The sequence below is a fragment of the Thalassophryne amazonica genome, chromosome 3, assembly GCF_902500255.1.
Source record: "Thalassophryne amazonica chromosome 3, fThaAma1.1, whole genome shotgun sequence".
Taxonomy (NCBI): domain Eukaryota; kingdom Metazoa; phylum Chordata; class Actinopteri; order Batrachoidiformes; family Batrachoididae; genus Thalassophryne; species Thalassophryne amazonica.
Window position 1 is genome coordinate 125,098,939 of NC_047105.1, and position 13,804 is coordinate 125,112,742.

Consider the following 13,804-nt stretch of genomic DNA (forward strand, 5'->3'; position numbering starts at 1 on the left):
GTGGGCAGTTCAGTCGAACCCCGACCCCCTGCTCACGGACCAAATTTAATGCTGCTATCGACCCACAATGCAAAAATAATAGTAACGCACAGTGACTTGGAGAAGTAACTTTAATCTGATTACTGATTTGGAAAGATTAAAGTGTTAGATTACTCATTACTAAAAAAAAGTGGTTAGAGTAACGCATTACCGGCATCACTGTTGTAACATGTATACAAACTGCATACAGTAGCTGTTTCCTGCACGTATGCTAAACTGGCAGTTTTCAGTTTGTTTGTTGAATCTTGGATTCCTTCATGCAGATGTTGTATTTATGCTCCTCCTGTCAGAACGTGAATAACACGATGGTCTGTAATGGCCAGAAGAACTACAAGTCAGAGCCAGATGATAAATAAACAGATTTTCCGTTGGGTTCATTCATATGTTTTGCTTTTGTCTGTGGAAAAACACATTAATCAGACCAGGCATCCAAATCCTGTTTTTGTTTTTCTTCGTCCCCGCTGGTTTTCGTTCTGTTTTGCACCTGCAACACCAGGTGAATGTAATTAACTACTTGGTAAAACAGAGGTTAAAGTCGTTTCCTGACAGGGTTTGAAGTTGGTGTTTGAAGTGCTGTCACCTGGAACACAACACAGAGGTAAAACTCTTACAGTACCAGACTCCTCGTCAGTCAGTGTGAGCCTGATCAAAGCCCGCGCTTCACAAAAACACTGAGGTCACATGTTTCGAGGCCTTAGGGGTGTTTTCTGTTCGACACAATAAGAGGGGCTTTGACCAAACACCTGTGTGTCATCACCTCCTGTGTGTGTGTGTGTTGTTGTTGCCTTTTGTTGACCGTGGCGGCTCTACATGTGCAGCCCATTACTACACAGACAACACACACCCTCACAGGGGTGCAACATTTTGATTTCACGCACTGTTACGTTGCACTTTAATTTCTTTCTTCTTAAATTCATCACCTCAGCTTTTTGCAGCAGTCTTGTGACAGATTTATGGGCCCATTAATTAATTAAACCATTAAGCAATATGTCAAGATGTGTGTGTCTGTGCATCAATCAAAATGTGCTAATGTGTACCGAGAATACATTCATAGATATTAATAGCAGAAAATTTGATCTCAAAACACAGATAAGTCGTCACAACTCGTGCATGATTCTCAGTTAACGTTTGCTGCAGTGGTCAATCTGCAAATACGTACAGAGATTTGTCTGTGAAATCTTCTTCTCAATCACTCAGGTGAGGTATGGCAAGCCGAAGGGTCCAATCTTGGCTCTTTTTCATTTTCAGGAAAATATAATAAAAAAAAATGTATCCCAGTCCTTAACACAAAAGGTCCACTGAAATCCAAAACATAAAAAAGCAGTAAAACTACTTTAAATTATTATATAGTAAATCACATAAAAATAATAGGATGAATGATTTCTCATGCTTAAAAGGGATGTATTTTTTAAATTGTATTTTCTCTCAAAAATCACAAATTTGTATTTTACAAGGAAAAGTAAAACTAACATAAGAACAGTCAATAATTAGTTCAGGTTATGAGGAGCTGTGTTTTAGAAGAAAAGAAATTCATTCTCCTGCCACATGAACAGAATAGAATAGAATAGAATAGAATAGAATAGAATAGAATAGAATAATTCTTTATTGTCCACCGAGGTGGAAATTTGTCTTCGGCTCACCAGCACAAAAAACACTGAAATACAAACATTGTAATACATAAAAACATATAATAAACACAATAAAACAAAGATAAGATTTAGTAAAATACACAGGAATAAAGGAAAAATAAAATAAGTTCTAGTAAGATAAATAAAATAAGATAAAATAAATAAAACAGAAGTAAAGTATGGAAAAATAAACTCAAATTCTACCAGAACATGAAACTGTGATCCATGCATTATGAAACCCGCACTCTTCCCCTGAGCTATTAGATTAGACTAGACTAGATTAGATAAATTAGATTAGACAGAAATTTATTGATCCGTTGGGAAGACTCCCTCAGGGAAATTGAGGTTCCAGCAACATTGTATAGCAGCACACAGAGTAAGAAGCACACAGAGTATCAAAAGTGAAAGTAAAAAAAAAAACTATTGGACTACAACGATCACTGTGCATAAACCAAACATGCGCGGTTTAATGATACTATGCAGTACGCTATAGTTTTCTGTTTTCCCACTTTGGAGATGACTGTGCCACAAACCGCCAACATACTCGCAGTGTGTATTTTTAGGCGATATGCCATCTAGTGTTCAACACAAAGAAATGCATTTGATGTTGTTATCAGGTTGCTCTTTCTAGTTGAGAATGAATTTAGGATGTAAGTGAGTTGTGCTGCCGATTTATTTACTGTACAGCCGTTGGTTTATCGTTCTTGTTTTGCTGGTGGTGATTTCTTTGTTCAAAGCCCTTTTTCCCACCCATTCTGATGTCACTTACAGCTTTCTCTCTGTTGCAGAGTGACGAGGAGTTTCGGGATAAACTTTCTCCCATTTACATCCACCTTAACTTTAGTCTGGACCCTTTTGCTCCAGTGGACCAGCATGGCCTCAGTCCCATCCTGAATTATCAAACAGAACAGCTCATCGAGCAGAAGGTATGTTACCTCCGAACACAAAACACTTCTCACAGTGTTACACTGTAGTAGATTGTGTTATTAAATGTATAGTTGCTGAAATCCAGTCTCAAACCCAAACAGAAGCTCCCAGTTACACAAATTCAGTACAGTTTATTTATACAGCTCCAAACGTAAGGGCCCCTTCACACATAGTACGAATGTGGCTGAATTGCGTACAAAGCAGGAATCATATGCAATATGTGTAAAATCAGAGCTGCCTCCAACACCTTGTACACCTGTTGCTACAACTATTTGCGTACACCAGTGGCTGAAAGACAGTGTGTGTACTGTGAGAGCCCATTCAATCCCTCTCGCAGCAGGTGTCGGCCAAATTCCAGGTGACACACACGAACATCCAACACCGCTTGCTTGGCACTTAGAAAATGTGTGGCCATTCGCACCATTAGCACAAAAATAGTGAGCAGACGATCACTTTCAAGCTGGATGTGAAATTTGTTTTTTAAGTGTCCCCATGAGTGTGGCATGGACATGCACAAAAGGTTGCAGCGGGACTGTTCACTCCTGCCCAACCATGTGTCCCTCCTGACGTCAGCTCGATGTTTTTGTGGTTCGTTCATACGAGCTGTTTCGCCGTGATTCGCCCTGGTGCTATAACATGCAAAAGCTCATCCATTACCTGTAAATGATGAAACCTCACACACCCTATGAGAAAGCACATAAGCAGCAGTAGCAGAGAAAAACTCTCAGCATTTTTTGGTTTTACAGGAAGAAACCTCAGGCAGACCAGACTCAGGGGGTGAACATCTGCTAAGATCATATGTTGCAATCTCATTGTGTTCTGGTAGGAAACAACAAAACAATGAAAAGGCTTATTTAAAAAATGGTAGTAACTAGTACACGGTAAAATCAGCAGTGTAAAACTAACAGACTGTTGTGAAAGTGTAGTGACACGGACCCACAACAGGGGGCGCAAATGAACGGTCAATGGATGAGCCAAAAAGTAACAATTTAATGTTGTGAAATGTGCACAACGAAATACAGACAATCTCAGAATATAATTACAGTCAAATCACAAAGGTGACGTGTGGGCAGGCTCGAGGATAGAAGACGTCTGTCCTGAGAAGAGCCGGAACCACACGATTTCCGCCACCACCGAACCTGGTGAATACTGGAGCCGCCAAGTCCCGAATTCCCAGGTGATCACCGTCCCCGACTGTCGGATCTGGTACTGCTGGCGAGAACAAAGACAGTCAAGTGTAGGTGTGTGTACACCCAGTAACAATAACGGTGGGAATGCCACCTCCACCTCTCACTCTATAACTTGCAGAGTACTGTAGATTCCTCAGGGGAAAAGAGTGCCTTCTGGCGCTCTCTCAGCTTCCACTGACAACGGTACCGGTACTCCTGCAAACACTCACAATATACAAACAATGTTGTAACACAAAAACGGCTGAGGATATTACCTCCAATGAAGTATGATATCTCGGCGATGAGGTGGAGATGACGTCTGGGTTTTATGGAGTGAGATGATGAAGAATGAGTGACAGCTGTCAGGAAGTAATGAGTAACAGCTGTCACTCCCGGCTGTGTCCATGGCGGCAGCGCCCTCTCGTGCCTGAAGCCCGCACTTCAGGCAGGGCGCCCTTTGGTGGTGGGCCAGCAGTACCTCCTCTTCTGGCGGCCCACACAACACTGACGGTGTTAAATTAACACCGTCAGTGTACATATGGTCCTACTCTGGCCAAAGTGGGACCATGTGTTCACCATCAGTATTAATTTAACACTAGCAATTTTACTGTGTAGGATTGGGCATTATCAAGAATTTGATACCTTTAACCATCCCAAATTATACCCCGGTTTAGAGTATTACTGTCTGCTGACCTACCACTGGGATGAGAGCAGTGTTATTTGTTATGTTGTCTTATCACTGCATAGAACTTTAGGGCCTTTCAGGCTCTGAAAGTATTTTTAAGCTGTATTAAAGATGCAATACACAATGATAAGTGTTTTTTTTATTGCAACTGTATTATTATTTTCACACAATAAAACAACAACAGTTAGGCTGAGAAGCCTATGTGTTGAAAGTGTGAGTGATGGTTCAGTGTTGATAAGTTAACCTTATTTTTTTGGTGCAGCCCGCATTGAATTTCCAGCACCAGTATGTAAGGAAAGTGTATCTGTGTTGTGTCTCACTACGTCTAAACCACACCACTTCTTTGGTCACACATCATCCGTCATCTAACATAAACACATGGCCAGTTAGCGATGGAGAGAGAGTGAAGCGAACAGCATGAGGAATAATTTTACAGTTCGTTAGAAGACAGCCACTCACTCACTCATCTTCAACCGCTTACTCCAATTAAGGGTCACGGGGTGCTGGAGCCTATCCAGGGCCATTTCTAGGCATTTTGGGGCCCCAAGCAAAAAGGAATTGGAGGTCCCCCCCTACGCCTCCCCACCCCACCCCGTCTGCCCAAATCCTATATGATCCACAGCAGACACACCATTTAAGATAACACTTTATTTCAATAAAATATTTCTTTAACACTGCATTTAAACATTTGCAAAACCCCCACCACCATCCCATAATAACAACATATAAACAGAGTGGAAATTGTGTCGTAACTACAAAATCCAAAATACTTCAGAAAATGTGCACAATAACTAAATCAAACATACTTTAAATTCTCTTTTCTGAAAGTTGTATTTAAGTGTGAAAATGGACTGTACACACAAGTGAACTGTAGGTCAATGACAACCAGCATAACCAATCAAAACTGTCAAATCCGAAAGTTTCAGGACAACATTTGGCCAATCATACCTCTTCATTGCGAGATACACACACCTATGGAATTCTTTACCTTTAGAAATTAAATTGCAAACAGAACTGAAGACGCTTCATGTGAAAGTTAAACACTGGCTCAAGCAGCAGCAGAAATGTGAACATTAATTTCTTTCAAGTCATTTTCATTGCGTTACAATTTTACTAGTGTTTAATGTTCAATTTAGCTTGTGTTTCAAGTTTTAATATACAATTGCAACTGTGCTGATTTATTCATGTTAATTATTCATTTTATTGTTCACTGTGTTTGTATCATTGTGTTGTTTTTTTATTTGTTTGTTTTGTGTTTTTTTGTTTGTTTTTTTGGTCAAAGATTGCAAATTAGCTGAAGCTAGACTTTTATCTTTTATACATCACATTTTACCTTTTTTGTATTGTCCCTGATAAACATAAAAAATAAATAAAAGTTATTTCAATATAAGTTATTAACAAAAGTAATATTTAAATGTTAACACTGAAAACAAAACACTCCCATTCTATGCAAAAAAAATCAAATTTTTCACAAACAACCTATAAATGGTGCAAGTTGCACAGTAATTTAAAAATCCAACATAAATAAAAGAACACACATACACACATAAGATTAACCTTTAAGGCCATCATGCACAAAATATCTAAAACTGCTGTTTGTGAGCCTTAGCTTCAGTTAAGATAACCACAATGTTTTCCATGTCCCAATACCAGAGAACATCATGCTCAACTGACGTGAAGTACCAGTCCTGTGAGCCTCTCTTGGCTCATGGTGGACCTACGTTGTACGATGTGCGGTTTTATCCAGTCAGAGGTGTAGAGGATGAAAAGCAGCGGGCTCAGTACACAGCCAGGGGGGGAACCAGTGCTGAGTGTGAGAGCTGTGGATACGCGAGGGTCAGTCTTGACTTTCTGTGAGCAATCTGACAGAAAGTCCTTAATCCAACGACATGTGGAATGAGGTAGACCGAGGTTCAGTAGTTTCGTCACGAGGCCATGGGGGAAGATGGTGTTGAATGCTGAACTATAATCAATGAAGAGAAAACGGGCATGGTTGCCCTGTTGCTCCAGGTGGGTCAGCGTGGTGTGGAGTGCAGTGGTCACGGCATCCTCTGTTGATCTTTTGGCCTTGTAAGTGAATTGGTACGGGTCTTAAAACCTCTTAAATCATTCTAAAGTCAGTTTTAAGCAGAAATGAGGAGATATTGCATGACACTTTGAAATGATGGAAGCCAGTGAACACAACAGCTAGCAGCCCGTGTAGCCACGTCGCTCTGATTACTTCTTCCGTCTTTTATGATGAAATAATGCTGAATTTATGTGGAAATGATTGTTGTAGAAAAGCTTCAGATATCTGTCGCTGAGATAGATGATGACTGGAGTGCAGTTTGAAAGAGAAACGAGGTGATAATCCATGAACCGCGGCTGATGACGCATGCACAGTGAAGGCGGGGTGGACCAATTTTGGGGGGGGACTGTTCGGTTTGACACTGGTTGTCATTGAAACTGGTTATAGGGGATTTTTGGGTAGGGGGACATATCAATATGAAGACATATCAATATGCATAAAATGTGATTTTTACTTGAGCCTCACCAAAATCCACAAAAAGACCTCAACATCACATCAGATGTCCCACAGTTTGTAACAAAGATGGAGGTTAAAACCTGCCTTATAATGCGCACAGTAAATGTCCCTTTATGGTGCCGAACCCCACATGGGTGAGTGGCAGTGATGGGCACAGTTCCGATAATTATCGAAGATAATGTTTTCATTATCAGATTATCTTTTTAGATAACTTTAAAAACCATTATTGGACTAACTATCTTACGATAAATTTTTGTCAGATAATTTTTAGACCGATAATGTGATAAATAAAGCTGAACAGCTGCAAATATTTATCAAACTTAAAATCAGTTGAGCACCTACCTGTTAAATGTTTCATAACTGATGTGTAGTTCTACCCTTTAAGAAGAAAGCAGCTCTATCCTCTGCAGACAAAGGAGAACTGGTTCCTTAAAAAAAAACTCATTTCTTTTAACCCCATACTGATATGCGGGCAATATCACCCAAGTCATCCAGAGGCATACATTTTTAACTTATGGTTCAACTTTTAAACAAATTAATTTCTGACAAGTTGTTTAAATTAATGTCATGTCTGAAGCTTTATAAAGTGAAAATATCAGATATATGTTTTAGTTTTAAAGTAATGTGCTAATTTTTAAGGTTTTAGTGTGGATATATGCTGTGCCCAGCAGTGTATTATGGGTAGGATAGGGTAATCTCAGTACGTTCACGACATGAGAAATGCATTTCAGACACTCTGATCAGGCTCTACGGACAACAGCATTAAACTCTAGTGCCTAAAACTCTTGTAAATATATTCTGTGGGTTTATAGATATTGTTATTGTGTCTGCGTTTATTAAATTCCACGTATCTTAAATGTAGCGGACACGGATTATCTGGAATTTTGTTTTGGCAAATTTTCAAGGTCTCTACTGCCATCTACTGGCCAGTAGTGTTCATTCGCCCTATTGACGTATCCCATAATCCCTTGTGTGCCAGAGAGTCGCTGCAGTCAAACAATATAGAGAATCAACACGATGACAGTTGTAAATGAATATTATAGAACAAAAATGTATTTTTTATGCTTTTCATCACATTAAGAAGTGACTGCTGCATGATACTCTGAAAATTTGCTAAAACAATTATAACAAATAATCCGTGTCTGTTACGTTTAATCTGCGTGGAATTTAATAAATGCAAACCAAATTTCAGACATATTATATATATTAGTCTGGAACAAAGAGGACAAACAGTGTTGTAAAGAACAATAATCAAGACGTTAAAGAGCAAACTTCACTTTCCCCCAGAACGACATGATGAGGAAGTGAGCGTAGCTCACAGCAGCTCCCATTGAAAATAATGGAGAGACAGCCTGTGATTCTCGCATGTTTGCATAAAATAAACACAATAACAACGTCTATAAACCCAGAGAATATATTCATGAGAGTTTTAGGCACAATATAAAAATAGTTTTATGTTGCGATGTTAATGATGTCCGTGTGCAGCGGTTAAAGTGCAGCGTGATCAGAGTGTCTCAATGCAGTTCTCAATGTTACTGAGATCTCACAGCGCGGTGACCGTGTCGAGATTTTGCGGGATTTGAAACGTCAATAGGGCGAATAGCCAACATTTATGTGTCAAGACAATATTGAGTGCACGTTTTACAATATAATAAAACGTGTGCACAATATAATAAAACGTGCGCACGACATCATAAAACGTGTGCACAGCATCATAAAATGAGCGCACATTCTCTCCACATGCAAAACATTTTGCGATGATACTTCCAGGGCTCCGTAAAAATGCCTGTTTTTACAAATAAAAAATTTAATATTTTACAAAAGCATATTTATCTGTAAACACCAGCACAGGACACACGTCACATTAATGTGTTTTTTTACATAATGAATGACTCAACCAATCAGTGTTTAGCAGAAGAAGCACATTTTACCCAGAATCCTTTGCTTTCTGTCTGTGTTTGTTTTACAAAACTTCAGAATTAGTGCATTATTCAACATTAAAAGATATATGTTATATTTTAACTTTGTACAAATGACAGAATTGCCATTAATGGAGTTATTCTATCAGTATTCATTTTATTTATACACCAAACCACAAGTCAGCATGGCTTCATTTTCCAAGACCTCCGCCTGACTGGAGTGTTGTGATTGGGTAGGGAGCTGGGCTTTGTGGCTGCTTGCAGCTGTGCTTGAAGCCATGTAGTAAATAAGAGCTTCTAGCAGGGGCAAGATGTTCAAAGACAGAAGTGCGGGCTCATTGTTTGGGTTTGTTGTCGCTTTTGATGCTACCAGAAGCGATTGTGATGTTAAAACTCAAATTCAGCTTGTTAGTAGTTCCAAATGTACAAGAGGCAATATGGGAATTTATTGGTTATCTGTAACTTCTGATACATTTTTGGGTGGTTTATTGTTTTATCTTTATCAAAGATAACTTTTCAGTTATCTGATTATCTGTTATCGAAGTTAATTTTTTGGTTATCTGTGTCCACCACTGGTGAGAGGGTAAGGGTAAACCTGGGTACGCAGTGGCTTCCACTGGTACTTTTATTGTGTTCTGTATGAAGAGTTGGAGGGTTTTAGGAAGTCTGTGCAAAAACACAGAGGGAGGACGGACGGGTTTGAGTGGGCGGAGCTTTGACATCTGGCTGTGGTTTGTTAGCAGTTGTTGCCAGTGGTCTGGCTCAGGCGAGAACCAGGCCCTGAAAATGTACACGTTTATATGAATGATATAAGGCCATGTTAGTGTGTGAGCATGTCCACGTGCTTGTATATATGCTCAGATTTTCAACCCCAAACTCTTAAGAACAATACTAGGTCATCTGTTATTGGTTATTGGTCTCCCTTGTCATAATCATTCTTATGTTCCACTATTCAATTTTCAATTTAGTGATGAGAATACTGGCAGCGTGTCCTCCACAATCACAGCAGCAGAGGTTCTTGCACTCGGCAGTGAGCCCAGCAGCACTGTGTTCCACAATCAGTCAGGCTAATGGGATAATGTATCTTTCTGGAGCGTTTTTATTTGTCTTGATGGGAAAGTAACAGTGCTCACATTCATACTTGTGGAATTTCCACAGAAACAGGCCGCTGCTCAAATACTGTGAGGGGTCTCAGATTGAAACTAATGTCTCTGTTCCCACAAGTCCTATTTTTGGGACAAAACAACACCAACGTGCCCTGTGATAGTGTGGCGGCCCGTCCACAGTGTTTCCCGCCTCTCGCCCAGTGACCCTTAACTCATATAAGCAGGTTTAGAAAACGGATGAATGGATGAATATTCTAAGATGGTATCAAGCTATGAATGTTGTTGTAATACACAGATGTCTTGTACAATTGCTGAATTGGATTTTCTTGTTGGAGCTGTGTGTTTTTTCAGGAACCTGCAGCTTTTAGCATTCTAAAATTAGCTTAATAATTTACAATATATGCTGTACCCCAGGGGATGGAATAAATAATCATTACAATTATCCTGCAGGTATTTTTTTTTTTAATAACATGTTTTTATTTCACTTTGTAGGCCTTTTGAATCATTCTGATTCCAAAGTGTGATGATCAGATGGTCAGAAGGCTATGCTAGCTGTTAGCAGAGACTGAGATTCAACTTCTTCATCATCATCATCATCTATTTTATTTGAGCAGAGGATAAGAAATGCAGAAAAACAAAAAACAGAAAAACTGAAAAACAATTTAACAATAAATTAAACAATAAATTAAATTTACTATTAACTCAGGTCATTATTTCCGCTCAAAAACGAGTGGGAAGAAGAAAACTTATTTAATCCCACCCCTTTATTCAAATTTAACATAAAGTACATAGCTGCTTCCCGTCAATTAGATTTTAATAAAAAATTAAGAAAATAATACGTTTAAATACTTGTAATTTCCCACAATAGATACCAACAGTGGCAAGAAAACAATACCAATATGATAAACAAGTAATGATGCACATACCAACAATGGTAAGATATCAACAATACCAGTTACGGGAAAGAAAACAAACATATAAAACACATACCAACAATGGTAAGATATCAACAATACCAGTTACGGGAAAGAAAACAAACATATAAAACACATACCAACAATGGTAAGAGAGCAACAATACCAATTACGGTAAAGAACCAAACATATGAAGGGAACAAACATACGAGGTCTATTAGAAAAGTATCCGACCTTATTATTTTTTTCAAAAACCATATGGATTTGAATCACGTGTGATTACATCAGACATGCTTGAACCCTCGTGGGCATGCGAGAGTTTTTTCACGCCTGTCGGTTACGTCATTCGCCTGTGGGCAGTCTTTGAGTGAGGAGTCACCCACCTTCTCATCGTTTTTTTCATTGTTTAGGAATGGCTCAGAGACTGCTATTTTGTTTGATCAAAATTTTTTCAAAACTCTAAGGCACAACTGAGTGGACACCATTCGATAAATTCAGCTGGTTTTCGGTAAAAATTTTAACGGCTGATGAGAGATTTTGATCTGGTAGTGTCGCCGTAAGGACGGCCCACGGCGCCTGACGGCGATCTGCGCTTCGAGGCGGCAGCGTCTCGCCGTTTCGATTTGAAAACTTCCACATTTCAGGCTCTGTTGACCCAGTAAGTCGTCAGAGAACAGAGAACTTTCAGAAGAAGTCGGCATGAGGAGTTTATTCGGACATTCCATTGTTAACGGACATTTTGTAATGAAAGAACGTGCGGGCAGAGTCGCATGTCGGGCCGGACCCGACCACGGGGGGTCGCAACAGGAAAAACACCTCCGTTGGAAACCTTAACAGACAAGTTGGAACATGTCCAAGCTGTTAAACAATTTCTCAGTTACTCACTTGTTGAAAGCCATCAAAAGCCGCGTGAATTTTACAAATGGTTTTCAACACGGAGGTGTTTTTCCTGTCGCGGCGCACACAGATTCACCGAGTCGTCACGGAAACGACTCGGCGAATTTGCGCGCACATCTTTCATTACAAAATATCCTTAAACAGTGGAATGTCCGCATAAACTCCTCATGCCGGCTTCTTCTGAATCTTCTCTGTTCTCTCACGACGTCGTGGGTCAACAGAGCCTTAAATTAGGATGATTTCAGCTTGAAACAGGCCGACGACGGCGCCTGGAAGCGCTGCACAACGTCCCGCTCCGTGGGAAGTCCTTACACCGACAGAAACACCCCATAATCTCTCATCAGCCGTTAAACTTTTCACCGAAAACCAGCTGAATTTCTCGAATAGTGTCCACTCGGATATTCCTCACAGGTCCAGAAAAAAGTTTGATAAAGCAACGAGCGCCGTCTCAAGCAGCGTGTGAAACAAAGGAATTCAGCCGAGAGGGCGGGACCACATCTCACTCAAGGCCTGCCCACAGGGAAATGACGTCACCGACACGTGTGAAAAAACTCACGCATGCGCACGAGGGTTCAAGCATGATTGGTGTAATCGCATGTCAATCAAATCCATATAGTTTTTTTTTTATAAAACTGCTGGTTAGTTTTATAAGATACCTCGTATAATGCACAAATCAACAATTGTGATACAGAGCCATGAGCCATGAATGTAAAATGGCTTTTATTGTTGAGTCTCATTCATTCTGTACCGATCCCAGACCCTCTGTTTATAATGTGACTTGAATTCATGAATATTTTGGCATTGCTTGAGTTTGACATCCAAACCATTCCATAACGTAGCTCCACATACAGACACACAAAAAAAAATCCAGGTGGTTCTAACTTTAAATAATGTGAATTTAGCAAAACCTCTAAGATTGTGAGCACACTCTTTGATTACTTGATTACTTTGTTACTTGGCAGTGACTTATTAAATACCTTGAATAGAATCTGTAATGTATAATATTTTACAAGGTCATGAAATTTAAGTAATTTTGATTGCATAAAAAGATTATTGCTGTGTTCTAAAAATCCAGCTTTATGTATGATCCTTATTGCTCGTTTTTGTAATATAAATAATGGTTGTATTGAACATTGATAATTGTTACCCCACACTTCAACACAATATGTTAAGTATGGGAGAACTAAGGAGCAATATAATGTACTGATTGTGTTATGATTAAGAAATTGTTTTACCTTATTCATAATAGAGAGGTTTTTGAAATTTTCGTTTTTATGTGTCTGATGTGGGCTTTCCATGTTAATTTACTGTCTATTATTACTCCTAAAAATTTGTTTTCAGCTAAATTTTCGATTTGGACACCGTCTATGCTTATTTGTAAATTACATTTAATCTTATAATTACCAAATATCATTGCTTTTGTTTTATTTAAATTTAGTGATAATTTGTTACTGTCCATCCATTTTTTTATTTTGCTTAGTTCGTCATTTACAGTATTTATAAGTTCATTATAATTGTCACTACTATAGAATATATTTGTATCATCAGCAAATAATATTAGTTTCAGTGATCTGGATGCATTAAAAATGTCATTAATGTACATATTAAACAAGTTGGGACCCAACACTGCTCCCTGGGGGACACCACAAGCAACGCCAAGATTTTCACATATTGGACCCTATCTGTAAGATAACTTTTATCCAATTTCCTGCTACTCCTCTGATACCATAATTCTCTAATTTATTGATTAAAATTGAATGGTTAATTGTATCAAAGGCTTTTTTAAGATCAATGAATATTCCAGCAGTATATCTTTTTCTGTTCAGTGCATTAGTGATTTCTTCTATTGCCTCAATAATAGCCATTGAAGTGGTTCTTTTCTTTCTAAAGCCATATTGACGTTCATTTATTAACTGATATTTTTTCTATTAATTTTTCCAAATGAGAGTCAAACAATTTTTCTAAGATTTTTGAAAATTGTGGAAGTAAAGAAATT

General features: G+C 38.8%; 1 protein-coding gene across 1 annotated transcript in view; it reads left to right on the top strand.

Annotated features, from left to right (window-relative positions):
- LOC117507546 (integrin alpha-5-like) overlaps window positions 1–13,804 on the top strand; it is a 215,658-nt gene that overhangs the window by 112,307 nt on the left and 89,547 nt on the right. Inside the window, exon 18 of the mRNA XM_034167411.1 lies at window positions 2,456–2,593. Coding sequence (XP_034023302.1) covers window positions 2,456–2,593 — 138 coding nt within the window. The remainder of the gene's footprint in view (window positions 1–2,455; window positions 2,594–13,804) is intronic.